General features: G+C 38.7%; 2 protein-coding genes across 4 annotated transcripts in view; one reads left to right on the forward strand and one right to left on the reverse strand.

Annotated features, from left to right (window-relative positions):
- The first annotated feature begins 2,575 nt into the window (after positions 1–2,575).
- LOC135488495 (small ribosomal subunit protein bS6m-like) lies at positions 2,576–4,753 on the forward strand. Its single transcript, XM_064773125.1, has 3 exons — positions 2,576–2,706; positions 3,354–3,493; positions 3,778–4,753. The coding sequence occupies exons 1-3, from the start codon at positions 2,662–2,664 to the stop codon at positions 3,992–3,994; spliced, it is 402 nt and encodes a 133-aa protein (XP_064629195.1). The 5' UTR covers positions 2,576–2,661; the 3' UTR covers positions 3,995–4,753.
- A 132-nt stretch (positions 4,754–4,885) lies between these two features.
- Positions 4,886–16,115, reverse strand: part of LOC135488488 (PR domain zinc finger protein 1-like) — a 46,526-nt gene continuing 35,296 nt past the window's right edge. For all 3 annotated transcript variants that reach the window (XM_064773114.1, XM_064773112.1, XM_064773113.1), the window contains exons 3-5: positions 12,426–12,545; positions 10,461–10,713; positions 4,886–9,705 (exon numbers count right to left, since the gene is read on the reverse strand). In XM_064773114.1, the coding sequence (XP_064629184.1) occupies positions 7,676–9,705; positions 10,461–10,713; positions 12,426–12,545 (2,403 nt within the window). In that variant the 3' untranslated portion in view covers positions 4,886–7,675. The remainder of the gene's footprint in view (positions 9,706–10,460; positions 10,714–12,425; positions 12,546–16,115) is intronic.

Consider the following 16,115-nt stretch of genomic DNA (forward strand, 5'->3'; position numbering starts at 1 on the left):
TGGGTAAAGCTTCAAATAAAGCCATTATCACCAGAACCATTTTGTTCAGCTAAGAGCTGGTACTTACATGTAGATTAACAAAATTAATATATTTCAGTGTTGACTTTCTTTGATAACAAATTATGATATAGTCATGTAGGCAACGACCTATCCTTTCGACTTCCATTTCGTTTTGTGATAAGAAACCATGACAAATTTATTCAGTCAGTATTATAAAGGAAATTTCAAAATCATTTACAAAGCGACAGTCTACACAATCTTATGGTCTTAAGACCTTAACTTGCAAATCCCCGTGTGCCTTTTAACTATACTGCAAGACCGTTGTGTTTTTCTTCATATTGCTACTTTAAACTTCATATACATGTATTGTGGAACCTAGCTTTTATGATGTTTTACCTTTCCTTTCTTTTCAATACCATGAATACTTTGTTGGGATCAAATTTTAACTGATTTCACAAATCACTTTACTTTTGCTACTTTTTATAGCTGTTCGACTTGCTTAGCACATCCATGTAATCAGCTGTGCTTAGCACATGTATGTAATCAGCTGTACGTAGACAATATCTATAAGATTGGTATAAATGTATGTCAAAATCATGTACTGAGGTAAACAAACATGTAGATTTAATGTTTACTTGTTGGAATTAGTCAGATTGTGTCTACAGTGTCCTCCCAATGAGGGGTTGTATTTTTTCCAGAAATTTTATATGTAATCTAATGTGATGTAAATCTTTCATGTATGAGAAACAAACAAATTTACTATAATTTCTGTGCGATCAGTGAAGTGCGAGCCTCTGTACTCTACAGAAAATTGTGTCCTCAGAACAAACTGTTCTCATGGAACACATTTGACAATCAGTGGATAAACAGAAATGTTCTCTGCAGATTCATCTGAATTTCAGTATTTGGGTATGATTTCTCGGTTAGTTGATGTCTCTGAATGTTTAGATAAATATGGCCATAAACTGTAGAATATGGCCATAAACTGTAGAATTTGTTGATCTCCAAATATTTTTTACCTTCATGAATTATCACTGGAATATATTCTTGTAATATCTTTGCATAATCAGATACATTTGTAGCTTACTACTTAAAAAGAAAGCTTTTCTCTTTCAAACAAATTTTGATGATCACCTTTAGTATGATGGTTAGAAGGGGGGGGGGATGCTCCTACATGTTTGAAGTCTAAATCATGATCACGTCATTGAAAGAGGCCTTATTTTCAAACTGTGTGGACATAATTGCATCCCGTGTAAATTGAAATGAAAACCTAGCTGTGTACATTGCTACTTTAGATTCTTCGCATTGAAAAATGGCAATATTTCTGTGGGGAGGAAACAAGCGGGCAAGTCTGGTGTGCAATGGAAATATTTGATTTACTTGAAGTAAAATTCATTTTGAAGATGTGCAGTATGTTTTGTTAATGTCATGATCCTCTGAAAAAGACTGTGTGTGAGAAAATAGATGAGTTTACCGACCACAATTTGTTGATATAAGAGAGTTCCAGATTTTCATTCGAGAGTGGCATTTTGACGGCGGCATTGCATTGCCTGCTGTCAGACATGCAAGGATACTGTATCTTATCAATGTCTGGTATGTGGAGAAACACTTATAAAGACAGTTAATTTGACTTGATGACGTGACCAGAGAAAAAGTCACCTCACTCTCATTCACTAAAGCCACAGTTGAGCAAAATACATGTTTGAATTAAGTATTAAAACTATTAAAGTTTCTTCTTTTTATAGACGTATTGTTATAAATCTATTATGCGTATTTACATCATGTATCAAGTGTATTGCCGTACCTAAATTTCATTTATGCATACTTTAGGAGGTATATTAGACCAATATATTTTAAGGAAATCTGTACGTCATTCAGGGGCAGTTGCCATGCATCACACCACTGGCAGCTTTCCAGGCATACAATGGTGAAATGGTAAGAATTTCATTGATGTCTTCACTGTTTTCTAATTTCAATCATAGATGATAATAATAATATTTGAGAGGTGTAATCCAATTTGATTATTTTGATCAAGAAGAATTGTACATGTAAAAGATGGTGAATAAATAGATAAGTATGTCTATGTAAAGTGTCTTCCGTTTTGCTCATTCTATGTACATTGGAAAAGTTCTTAGGAGACACCTCTCTATTAGGGACCCCCCTTCCTTGAATAGAGAGATTTTACATCTGTGTGTATTGCAGTTGGATAGTTTTTGTTAATTCTGATTGCCAGTTTGTCCATATGTTTGTCTTATAATCTTCTAACAAGGCTTTGAGAGACCATGTCCTACGATCCAAGTCTTCCATCAGCAGATTTCTTAATCCCCATCTACCTTGTACACCAATTACAATGTGTCGTCCAGACGAACAGATCTTGTGGACCAATGATGTGTCCTTGACGAAAACGTCTCACAACAAAATGGTCGACGTATCAGAAACTTCCAGAAAATTCACAATGAAATTGACATTAGCCTAGAGGGACATTCATTTACGTTACACCGTCCTTTCCCGAAATCGGTGTGCCGTTTTCATGGCCAATCCACATTTTCGAAAAAACTACCACATGTACTGATGACGTATTTCACAATGTCGATTTCCAGCTGAACACGTTTTTCGAGAAAATCCTTTCAATTTTTCATAATATCTCGAAAAGTCATCAAAATGCCGGGATATGAGATGTCTATCATTATGAAGGCCCTTCAGAGGGTATGTTGGGTTCTTTATATCGTCCCGGAATGGACATTTCTCCCCTTCAAACGGTAGGGAAGCCATTTTCGGACGACGCTCTTCAGCCTCTTGTACTCCCAAGCCATGCCATTCCAATAGTCGGACAAGAACGTTGGCTGATGGGGATGGGCCGGGCGTCCAAAAATAATCACCGTCAGCGCTCAAGGTCAAGAATACCCCATTTTCTTGCTTTTTTCTCATGGTGGAGTGGCAAAACGGTCTCAGGCCTTGATACAATTTATTAGAGCTTCAGACAGTTGATCGAGCTCAACCTCGGTGACGAAGCACCATCTTCGATCATCACCTCACAGGTCGGGCTGTGGTTGGCCATCTGAATTATTTGTACATGTTGTATAGTCATAGGCTTAGTGGTGTTAGTGTCCGAGACTGAAGAGCCCACTGTATGTTTGCCCAAACTACGGGTTTCATACCAGTATTGTAGACTACACATTTGTCATTATGGCCTTTAGGAAAGGCAGCCAAGGAACTCAGAATAGGCGATGTGAGTTTGAAAAGGCATTCCAAAACTGGTAGTTAGGACCTTTTGTTTAAGTTGCATTGCAATTGCATTCACCTCTTTGCTGGATTCTTGTTTTCACACTGCACTATCAAATCATTATTTTCAGCCAGCACTTACTCAAGTGCTGAAAAGAACATGTGAATCAATAATGACCAAAGGGGGCATCATCACCAAAATGGAAAATCTAGGAACGAAGACTCTTCCTTATCGAATGTCAAAACACGGTGAAAAGTATTTTACAGGAAAGTAAGTACATGATGTCTCTGATAATCTTTGCCACCATGACAATTGACATGTTTTCAATAGGAAGCGAAGCATGTCGCCTCTATTCGTCTCCTCTCGGCCCTCTTGTGTCACCTCTCTTTTCAGAAATTTATCCGATTTATTGTCATTTCAGATATTCAATAGATGCTGTTGTAATTCCAAATAATCTAAAGATGTTGTTTTTATTTTTAAACATCCAAAAGATGTTTTGTCATTCACTTTTATATTTTCTGGCAAATCTTGTAAATCTTCTTTTTTATTTTCAGTTATTTCATATTTAACTTCCAAAGTCCGTCTGCTGTTGTAGAGGACCTAAATGAGGAACTGAATCGAGATGTTGATGTAATTCGACCAGCTTTCTTGAATCGAGATGTGGAGAGATTTGAAAAACCTTGTGAAAAAGGACCCTGTATTTGGGGTGAAATCAAGCATCCTATGCATGAGAAAATCATTGGAAAAAGAAAATACTGGAGAAGATACTGAACATTTGAAATTTTCAGACAGTTTGTGTGCTTGTATCAGATAACTTGTTAAAAATTGTTACTCCTACTGTAAATTATGTACGTGTATTAACACCTTCAGCGCCGAACCACGTAGATCTACGTGGCCCAAACCCCCCTCTTTGAGCTGGTTATCAGAGTCTCTTGGACTTCATGAAAGAACTACGCCATCGCCATCTTCAGGGTAAGATAGGAACTGAAAAGACCGTTTGGTTTTTCAGTTTCTACCTTGTCCTGAAGATGGCGATGGCGTAGTTCTTCCATGAAGTCCGGGAGACTCCGATAACCTGCTCAAAGGGGAGGGGGGATTTGGGCCACGTAGGTTCGGCGCTGAAGGTGTTAAGTAGTGTTATAAAATAAAACCAAGATTTCGTAAATAATGTCTGCTGTTGATTCTTTCTTTGTGTTCCTTAGCTGTTAACTAAAGGAAGTCCACCATTTCCAGGTTGCAGTTATCTTGGATCAAGGGGGCAGTTTTTGTTCTATACTTTCACTTTTGAGCTGGCCCCAGGCCTACTGGCTCTGTACATGGTATGCTCCCCTTGACTGAAGGAAATTCTCTCCTGATTCTCTGTGATTTAAGTTGTTAAATGTGAATATCTAGTAAAATCCAAAGTATTTACCTTTGTTAACACTTCTCTTTCTTTGTAGGTCTTTCAAACCACTAAAATGTTCACGTTAAGACTTAACGTCTCCGTTAAAGCTGACGTTGTATTGAACAACTCAGCCCTGGCCTCTTCAAAGAACATTTTCTGCAATTTGACCAACTTTCCATCGCTATAGGCTCATATTTTTGTGCCTAATGAACTACAATGCTATCGAGAAATAAAGCCAAAGTCGCAACTAAATATTTTTCATAATTTTGTATTTGTATTCCACACAAATCAAACACTGCACTCTGTGCTCAAGAATAATTACATGTAATACATAAATCTTAATTACAAAAATTACCCTTTTATCAAAATATAATCTATTTACTGGCAAGATTTGCAAATCAGTCAAAAACTTTACATTCGGCAATATTTTGCCAAATTATCATATATTAATCGTCATAAATTAGATACCCAACATTAGAATGTATTATACAATTAATTTGGATCCATCAAATTGTATCTCATCAAACGTTTAATAGGTTGATTAGATACTTTTATTGTCAACGAACAATTGTCATGGATAAACAGTATAAGTTCTTATATAGCACTTCGTCACACTGATAACATAAGTGCCTAACTTATTTTTTGTACTTTTGAGAAAATCAAAGAAAACCTCTTCAAATTTTCAAAAACTTGTGTTTATTTTCAATTAACCGTGGCTTATACGGCCTGACCTAACATCAATTTGACATAGGCACTTTCCATCACTGACTTGGGCATTTTCCCACAAATATAATGTGACATATGCAGCTGTGGTATAATGCTTATGTCACAGAAAGAAAAAAAGAAAAACGCCCATGTCCGAGAGAAAAATGCCAGTGTCAAATGCTTGAGTTAGGCGAAAATGCTTGTTCTATGTAATCTACGACATGATTGGTTGTTTTACTTGGGCATATAGTCCAGATTGTGTGGCTTACTATGGGGAGCCATTTCTGTAAAAAATCTCAATTTGGCCAAAAAGTGAGTTGGGCACTTATTTTATTAGTGTGACGCCTTTATACTGGTCAACTGTACTGTCTACGCACCAGGCCATTCCAGAAACCTGTCTGTACACTTTACGACTTCAAGTTTACTGAGTGGCACAGCACCTATTGAACCCAGTACCTTCGTGTAACAAGTCCAGCGCTCTGGAACTGTGCCAGTTCCAGACCCAGATAATATCTATTTCTCAATTATTAAAGGATCAGGGTTACATATTACATGAGATTTTGGTCCTTTATAAATGCTGTTGAATGATGTTTTGAGTAGGAGATTCTGATTGTATACCGAGACAGACTATGGAATGTATACAGTATAAAGTTTGGCAGGCTATGGAAGGGTGTAACTGAAAACCTGTAACTACCCTCATGAAACCACAAAGAACAGGCTTTATTAGAGCACGAGGGTGAAATGTCTGGCTTATATATATATGTACAGAAAAATATGCTGTTCAAAATCAAAGGCAAAAACACACAAAATATCTTTTTAGCTATAAAGTAGTGCGAGAGCCCTGTGTCTCTTAATGGAATGTTGTTAAAAATTGTAGAACCATCAAATGGCAATCTAAACATCGTAAAACTTTTAAAACCCACCGGCAAATTTACTCATTCAGGTCAGGTAGTTAAATAAATGGCAAGACATTATAACTTGAGTATATTTTACAATGACGAGGTATCATTTTATGAGAAAGACAGATACAAGTCCTTCGTAGTGATCATGAAAATTACTTGTAATTCAGCTCCAAAATATTTGGGTGTCGAAAATTTCAATCAATTCATATCGTCAAATTCAATTATGAAATTAAATTACTCAAAATTTTAAATTTTTAAATCAATCCTCAGATACATTTGTGTCTTCATGATTGTCGATTCCCTCTACCAATACTTACCAAATTTAATAGCACAATGTCGTTCTTATTTCAGTGTTAACATAGTTACTTTTGCCCTTATAGAAGTATAATCTAATTAACCCTTTTGATATACTAAAGCCCTTTAAATTTTGTGCTTTTTTTGCGATCCACATAAATTTACCAAGAAATGTTACAATCTTTATTTTGGCTGACCGGTAGTGCAGTTAGCTTGGACTCATCCAAAAATGCTCTGTTATTTATCCCTAAAGAACCATCTTAACCCTTTGATCCCATTTAACGGACAATTCTGTAATTTGTAACCCACAAAACATTACAAGCATGGCAAAATAAGCATTTGAAAAATGTCCTCTTCTGGTTATGTACAGAGGATTCATAAATAAGAAAATAAAATTGATCTAATAAAAATATCATAGGTGATGATCACGAAATAATTCACTCGCCGTGTAAGCTATAAATGCAACCAAAACATTTGGCAAATCTAACAACTAGGAAATTGGCAAGAACCTGGTGAGCTTGTTTAGACACTAAAATACTGATCAAAGTCTTTTTAATACTAATTAGTCATGAAAAATTATATTTACAATTTTACAATTACATATGTATAATGACAATCATTAATTCAAGTCGCTTGAAAAATACAGTGTTTGAAGAGTTCCATCCCAAAAGACGATATATCCATTTTTTGAGAAAATTGGCTTCAAACGTCTGAATTCATTGAAAGGTTTGATGATTTTTTTCCTACAAAACACACAATTACAAATAATTCAAAAATATTGCTTGGTCCACCAATATTGCAAACGACCCAAAACTCCACTTCACCATCGCTCACATGTCATTAAAGGGAGACTTCATGCAGTAGCCAGATGGGCCAGGTTAATGTTGGCAAAGTGACTGATAGTTGGTGTACATGAATCAACTATTGCACAGCACAATAGTAATTTTCAAGTTGGTACTAAGGTTCTTTTTTTCTCACTGAGTCTGTCATCTGCAAACTACAAGAATTATGAACTACAAGATTTTGCAACAGCACAATTTCTTAAGAACTGTGAGCCACAGCTTCAGCCTTTGGACCAGACAATGGGCCCTCTTACTTGTTCCAATGATTCAGAAAGATAAATCTTTGGGCCCCGACACCACTGCAATATTCTCCCTTTAACGGATTTTAGTCCTGGATCTCCCCATCTCCGGAGCTCATCCGCAGCTCCTCATCACTTTCATCCTGCGGTGACGACATGGACAGCTGGCTGATCGCATCCAAAGACTCGCTGGAATACGAATGCATATCAATTCCACTCATCAACTGCTCATCTGTGATCCGGTCACAATTTGCTTCCTCCTGATCAATGTCCTTCTTCCCGACCAAAGTCTCGCTGATTAAACTATTGTAATCAATGTTTGAATTTGGCGGAATACAATTTCCTGTCTTCCAATGCGTTTTCAAGCCGCTCGCACTGATATACTTCCTATTGCACTTGTGGCATTCATATGGTCGCTCATTGGTGTGAAGACGTTTATGCAACTTCAAGTGCACAAACTGGGTGAATTTGGCCGGGCATAGTTTACACTGAAAGGGCTTTTCCCCACTGTGAAGTCGCATGTGCGTTTTCAGATTAGATGTGCTGCTGAAACGTTTGTGGCAGACGTCACACTCATGGGGTTTCTCACCGGTATGGACGAGATAATGTTTCTGAAGATGTGCCAGCTGCGTGAAGCCTTTCCCACAAGTTTGGCAAGAAAATGGCCTCTCCCCGGTATGCGTTCTTAAATGAACTTTCAAGTTTGACAACTGTCCAAACGTTTTCATGCACACATTGCATTCATAATGCATGCGGCCGTCTTTCTTTTTCAATGGATACGGAAGCGATTTGTAACCACGCATCATCTGTGCATGCGACATGGATTCCGATTTTGGTTTTGTTAGATTCAATGCTTGGTCACCGTTGATGTGGGCGTGGACGGGTTTTTGGCTGGAAGTTGATGTTGGGATAGATTGTCCTAAGCTGCTGACCATGTTCTGGTAGAGTGCTGGGTACATCTGCCAAGCCAAGCTTGGGTTATACATGGGCAACATGTGGTTCATGGCAAAGAGTTGCGCAATATGCGAAGATGGGTATAAGTATGGGAAGGCACCTTTGCTTGCCGATTTCAAGTCCATAGGGATTAACGATGATGGAGATGGCTTTGCTAATGCTCCTAGCGATGAAGGAATCTGAGGTGGAAGAGTTGGTGGAAAAAACGCATGGTGTCCCCTAAATGGAAACTGCGGCATTCCTGGATGGCCGACAAATTGCTCCGGGATTTTGATAGAGTCTGCTAAAGGGTTGATATGTTTTAATACTGGTTTTATAGGCTCGCGCACATCTCCTTTTAAAGTCAATGGAGGAATAACACCTGGTGGCGGATGAGGAAACTTTGGTATACTTTCCTCCAGTTCTGTTTTTATAAAGCGTCCATTGCATAGCATAGGCTCGGCAGCATCCACTGTATCGAGAGGTTTCTTTGAAAACTGAAGAGATGGAATGTCACTTGGTGGCACTTGGGGCAAGATCGGCAATGGTTTGACCAGAGATGTATCGGAAGTTGATTTGTCTGCCAAACGCATTGGCGAGAGCAGCAAATTCTTTCCTAAAGGACGTGGTAAGAGGGTTGCTTCTGGACTATAGGGTGACATTAGGTGTGGACTTAATCTTCTTGGAGGACTATCATATGGACTTAATCTTCGTGGTGGGCTCTCATATGGACTTCGCCTTCTTTGCGGACTATGAAACGGATTTGCTCTTTCATGTGGACTTAGTCTTGGACTTTTCTGTGGACTGAATCTTCTTAGAGGACTGTGATAAGGACTTAGTCGTTCACTAGGACTTGGTTCCCGCACTGGGCTGGATGTTAAAGGCAATATGCGACAGTCAGGTGTTGCTGGCTCACTTGTCACATGCAACTCTTTCCGGGTGGGTGACATCAGCTCCATCTTATCACCATCACTACTGAGGGTCCCATCCCGTTTCATAACAGTATCAAAATCAAAGGCGAATCTCGAGTTTCCCGCATCTTTTCTTGATTCTGTTTTCTCTGACTTTTTGTCCTCATCACTGAAAACGTCATCTTGGTCCACAGAGGAGGCAGGCGAATGCTGAAAACCATTTAATGATAGCGTTGGTTGCTCTGAGTCCGAGTCTTGTTGAAGTTGCTCTTCTGAAAAATAATGTAAGATTTGATGAAATGACTGAAACAAATGTGTATCCAGGTCAATTGTCAACTGTGCAATCTCGCAATCTTTATATGAACAATACACAACATTGCCATTGGTCAATAGCCGTCACGACATTTTAGATAGCAGTAATTCGTAATGATCAACACATTTCTGGGGTGGCTTTCCTGAATGCCTGACAGCTCTTGACCAGGTTTACAGAGTGTGTGTACAGTTCTGCACAACTTATTCCAGGTAAATAGACCATGCTGTCTGTCACGGCCATCTCGTCTTGAATATGTCAGGGACAACCACACTGACAGCAGGTATTGTTTGAAAGAGGATCTTTATTTCACAGGCAATGATCAACCAACTGAATATAGTTACAGTTTAACAATGCCTTCAACTTTCTCAGGACAGTAGATAAGCCAACAGACAGTAAAAACCAGACATTGACAAGACCATAGCGGAAGACATGACCATGTCAAACGTAAAAACCACCCAATGCACCACATCACTTTCAAAATATGGAATAACAATATCCTGAATACCCGGGAAAGAACTAGCCTTAACCTAAAGAGTTTTCCAACAATCATTTGGCTAACTACTAGATATAGTAGTTAGCCAAGTGGTCGTTGGAAAACTCTTTGGGTTAAGGCTAGTCCTTTCCCGGGAACTCAGGATGTTTAATGTTTGTAATCATTATTCCTTGAGGTAGATAGTGGTTTCATCAATAGCAACGAACAAAGTTTGTACTTACTAATTTTCATCATCATTTGTTCCCCAGTCAATGGGTAGTTTAGCCTCTCCGCAAACTCTCTACAGTACCACACAAGAAGCTCTGTGTTTGGCTGGATTGGCTTCACAGTGTAGAAGTAAATATCGTAGCCAATCTGGCAGGCAATGAGATTCTGATCCTCAGTATTGTGGCCAGGGTTGACGTAGCGCATCCAGTTGGCCTTTTTGACGTCGTAACCATCAATGTAGTAGTAAAGGTCATTGTCTTTGTAAATCTGGAAGTAGCAAAAAGATGGTGGATTAATGCCAAGGTGTTCATCCTGGTTAGATTAAGGGATGAGAGAATGCAGCCTCTCAAACAATGAAAGACATCAGAAGGTATTTTTAAGACCTGGGGGGTCATTACTCCAGTGAAATCATATGAAAGTGTGGCGCCACACGCATGGTAACCAATCTCTTCTCGTTTGATCCCCAAGAGATCAAAAGGACAAAAGACAAACAAGGAAAAAGGTGTCTTATCAAATGAGAAGATGTTTAATCTCTTCTTTCTAAAAAGGAATTCGAAATTAAAACTCGGACCCAGCCTGGAGCTCCACAGAATGGCTACATCAATCTCGCACAAAACATCCAAGATTGGAATTCGTGCCATTCGAAAAGAACAATTGCGTGCTTTTTATCACAATGTTTATTTTGCCAAGAGCAAAAGTTTGATTGTTTTCACCCTCCCGACATATGCAGCTGCCAAATATCTTAGATATTTCATGGATTGAAAAGTGAATTACATATCGGATAATCTGCGGAATTGTCTGATGGTTTGGGAGGTTGGACCCGCCTTTGGTAATATTGTGTTTGCTTGGTGGGGCACGAGGCGGAGATCCATAAAATAAACACGTCTTATTAAATGCTGAAGAAAGGGATCACTAGATGTTTGACTTCACTAATTGAAGGTGTGCACTCAACTTGATCTGATCATCTTATGGTAAAAGGGCCAGGAGACCATGTGCATCTGCAAAAACAGGCCAGAATGTGTCTTTTGGAGAGATTAATTTTCGTCACTTTTGAAGATGAAAGCATTAAACAATGGGTTTTCATGGGCATAGTTTGATTATGTGGGATAGAATCTTCCTCTGGATGTTTTGTGTATATTCAGTACCAAGAATAAGAAAAGACTAGTCTTCAAAAAATTTTGTTGGCACATGTACCAATCACCAACAGTGATAATTTTTTTGATGATGGTGATTTTAAAGTCACCCTATGCCTGGAACCCCCACAAATACCAATGTGTCAATAAAAAAATTTACAGCAGATAATATCTCAACTGTTTTACAACCTAGGCACCATCAAGTGAGTTTACTGAACTGAAGACTCCAAAAGATTGCAAATATTTTGAAAAATATCATGCAAAAAGTACCCCATTGTTGAATTGACAATTGGACCTTTGCACCAACATCCGGGCCGCGCATGTTACAAGATTGTCGGGGAGTTGCCCAAACTCATGTCTTGAGGGGCCGACTCCCGTGAAGTGTTAGGTTATTTATTCAACCGGCAATTACAGCCGCGGAGCAAAGAAGAAAAGCGGTTTACTTGATTGTACGATAAAAGACACTACTTTATGTGAAGAAAGGACAACAGGGCCATCCATTCGAGAAATTTTATGAGTCAACTATCTAGTGATAGCGCTGTACCAGTAAGTTATTCCAAACAATGCGCCGGCTCTCGATTTATCTGTTTTTAGTGACAGTAACATCACATACCACAGATGTGTCATGTCTTGCCATTTTTTTCTCCTTTGGACTTTCCTTGCGGCCAACAAACGAGCATAGGACATTTCTAATATTTGATTTTGTCACGAATTTGTGAATTTTTCATGTTAATGAATTCGAAAGTTTATGACACATGAAAACACAAAAAGTTAGTCAGACAATAATATGTGAAAAAAATGATGTCGTTCTAAGTTTTCTGAGAATGAATTAAGAGCATAGCTTACCCTCCAAAAGTATTTTCTGTTGGCTGACTTCGGGACTTTGTCTTTCTCAAATATCTCCCCAAGGAGTGGGCCAAAGCGTGTCCCTCGTGGGATGAATTCTGTACTCCATACCCCAAGCACCTGAAAATTGGATAGGAAAAGTCTTGTGAAATAATCTGTGAGTGAGAATTATACAATCTTTCACAAAACGGAGTGGTCCATCAATATCTGGCAGAGACAACATTTCATTAGCAACGTGTTTGATGATATCCTACAGGGTTTGGCACATTTTCAATGATAACTGTACTTTTTTCCCATGACACTTCTTATTAGACTCGAAAATGAAATGCCTACTGGAAACGTTGCCCAGGCCTTTTAGAAATAGAATGAGGAATTCAAATGAGTGCTTTCATGTGGAAGAATGTCCTTGAGCAATGTAGCTTACTCCTCCCTCAAAGAAATACTTCTCAAAAGTCAAAGGAAAAGTTTATAGATTGCACTTTTGAATAAAAGAAATAATTGAGATAACAACTAGGTAAAGAAGCATAAGAGGCTCAAAAGTACAAAGAAGAATATATTCTTGAAAACTTCTCAATACTTTGCTGCTTGGTTAATGGACCGTTTTAATTTTGCAAGTTGTCTCATTGGCTTGTGCCCAAAGTCTGACTTTATTCTCTAGACTGGTTTAGCGGCTTCCATTTGTACAAGAAATGCAGACTGTGTCTCATGATCCAGTATGAATCCAGTGAAATGAAGCATCGAGGCGTCATCCGGCGAAGAAGTCACCTTTTGCAAAACCGGATGAACTTTGTCTCGAGTTGAGCGAGTCATCTTCTATGTGCTCATTGAATAAGGAAATTGATTTTTTTAGCCAAAGGCTTTTGATAGCTTTCATGAACTTTAATAGCCATGAGAAATAAGTGAAAAGTTCTAGATCTTGGTGGTTTTCATAAGTGTTTACTTAACCGTGAATAAAACGAAAATGAATAGGTAGATAAACTGGTAAAGTGTCAGAAACTTTGATTCCACAAGTCGCTTTATAATAGTTCAAGCATTAATTTCAATCTTGGTCTCAATACAAACACAAATCGTTTGAAGATATTTCTTAAAGAATTTGCATTCTGAAAACTTTTGTGTGAACTTGTGCCGTTATGTAGGGTTTCAGTGTTGAGCAATCTTAACACTAATGGCTCATTAAGCTCAGTTAATAAGACTACAGGGAAACTTTTAAGCACTTTTTTCGGCTTTTTTAAAGAAAAAGAACATGTGGATGTGTTGTAATCTACTGGACTTGCCACTTTTGTTCAAAGCTTGACTGCAGGGTAACTCAGTGCGGTATTTTCTCGGCAATTTGCCTTGGCCAGCTTAGTACTTTTCAAGTGTTGTGAGACATCGAGTTTGATGGTCCCAAGAATGCAATATTTTGGCAAGGAGTGGTGCTGTGGTCTAGCCTTAAATCAAAGTGGCATGTGCCAAGATGTTGCTGCTGAACATGAGTTTTCGAGATGAATTTTTTCTTTTTGCTTTGTAAACAAATACATGTAGTTAAAGTCACGTGACAAGTAATGTGTGGGAGAGTCCCATGCCGAGCAATTGACTAATGCGACCTTGTGTGGGGAGTCCACTAACCCAACACACTGTGTGGTAAACCACTCAAGTCACCCACTACTACTCCCAATCATCAAGGAGGAGCTAAACTCATAGCAAAGAAGTTCAGACAACACCAATCTTCCACTCATTTGCCCCCAATTAGCCCCATGACTGACGCTGAATTCAACGCAAGATTTTCCGGAGATGCCTAAAAAGTGGCAATTATGCTCTCATGGTTCTTGAGTATGATAAACATTCATCAGACTTTGAAGTCTATGCACACTGAAAGTTTTCAGAGAAAACAAGAGAGGAAAAAAATTTGAATTTGACGCTAACTTTTGTGTGTTTGTTGGGTGTGGCCCAAAAGAAACAGTTCCAAAACATCTGGCTTTTGGTGTTTTTACTGCGATAAAGTACATTGTACGCGGAGCATGATCTTAATTGTTAGTTTTTACTGAGCTGTGTGATTTATCAGCTAGCCATGATGCAATGCATTGTTGGGATATTCTGCAGCATGGCTTGGGAGGATGAATTTTTTACAAGAACGTGTTCTAAATGTCGTAAACACCTTTCAGTTTCCTTCACAATTTAAGCAATGCGATCTAAAAGTCCTTCTTTAAAACAATGAACTTCTGCATCTTTAGTTCTCAGTGCGCAATTAAGTTAAGCAGAGGTCTTGCTGGATCAGAACTGCTCAACATGCACATGGCAACGTCCCATGCAGGCTTTTTGTCAGTCGAGTGTACATTTTGTTGGCAATGGATTAGGGAGACACTTCATTGGGTGATGAGCTGTGCCGGATCCCAAGAGAGCACAGGCCGTCTCAGCATTCGCTACAATTGCTGAACCATCCCGAATGGGTTTCCAATCAACTCGTGATCACAATGAGTTTATCAAACGGTCCGCCATCAGAATCACTGCAGGTGTGAAGGGCTCACGCAGCTATCGGACCATTTTGCTGAACGACAAAAGAACACTTATGCTAGTTTCCTTAGTAAAAGGACGAAGATCCACATGCTGAGTTGTGGCGTTATCAGCCTGGTTGTTAGCCCTGTGTCCCTTTTGTTATGTAGGGTAGAACTGCCAAAAGTAGGCAGGGCTTTTTTTCAAAGTAAATTGACAATTAGCTTCAAGTTCTGCTTCCGCGTGTGTAGGAAAATTATGGGGGAGGAAGAGTGTTGTCACTGATTTAGGTTGTGCGGAAAATGTGGCAGTTGATGTGCAAACATCTTGTACGTCGATGAAAAATGGGTGGAAGTATGCATCTCATATAGTTTGTCGAAGAAGTTTACACTCTTCTCCATGTCATGGACACAGTCAGGATGCTATTTGGACCTCACTGCATTTAAACAAATCTTCAGAACAAAATCGCATGATGAAGGAAGTCTTGGACTTTGTGGTTTTGCTTCTACCCTTGAAGCGAGAAGCGCACTGAATACACTGTCCTTTTCAAACCGCCTTAATTAACTTCAGCCATCTTTCTCCCGTTGATTGTCCACTGGAGGTCACACGTCAGCCACAAAAGCGAATCTCCTGGTAGATACAGACTTCCATGCAAATGACCAATTCATAGCATCATTAATTTCCAAACTCGCTGTCATAGCTTTCAACTAGGTTCCCAATTAGAAATATTTTGTCAGGTTGGACATTGGTTTGTAGATAAATTATTCATTAGACGCCGTAAGAAAGGTTTTTGAGGGGTCTTTCTTGTTTGTTCAGCCTTTCTTCTGTTCCCTAATTCATATATCATCACCTTTCGATCATCTTAAACAAAGCTAAATGCTTGTAACTGAATCAATCAGCACACCCGGTTTCACCCCTTTGAAGAGAGACATCGGTCTGGCATAACTTGCTGTTTAAAATTTCACTCCATCCTTGAACAAATTAATCATACATTATAACTGTCTTTGCGAAAAATAACTGAATCTTTTCGAAATCATAACTGACACCTTTTGAATATCGCACAGGATTTTGAATTATGCATGGCCAAGATATGAAAATTAATCACTAAATTACTGTTGTTTTAGAAAATGATTGATTGTTTTCAAGGGTAATTGATCCTGTCCTTGGATTTTCCTTAGAACTTTTTGATAAATTTCTTTATTGAAGTAAAACACCAGA

The sequence above is a fragment of the Lineus longissimus genome, chromosome 5, assembly GCF_910592395.1.
Source record: "Lineus longissimus chromosome 5, tnLinLong1.2, whole genome shotgun sequence".
Lineage (NCBI taxonomy): Eukaryota > Metazoa > Nemertea > Pilidiophora > Heteronemertea > Lineidae > Lineus > Lineus longissimus.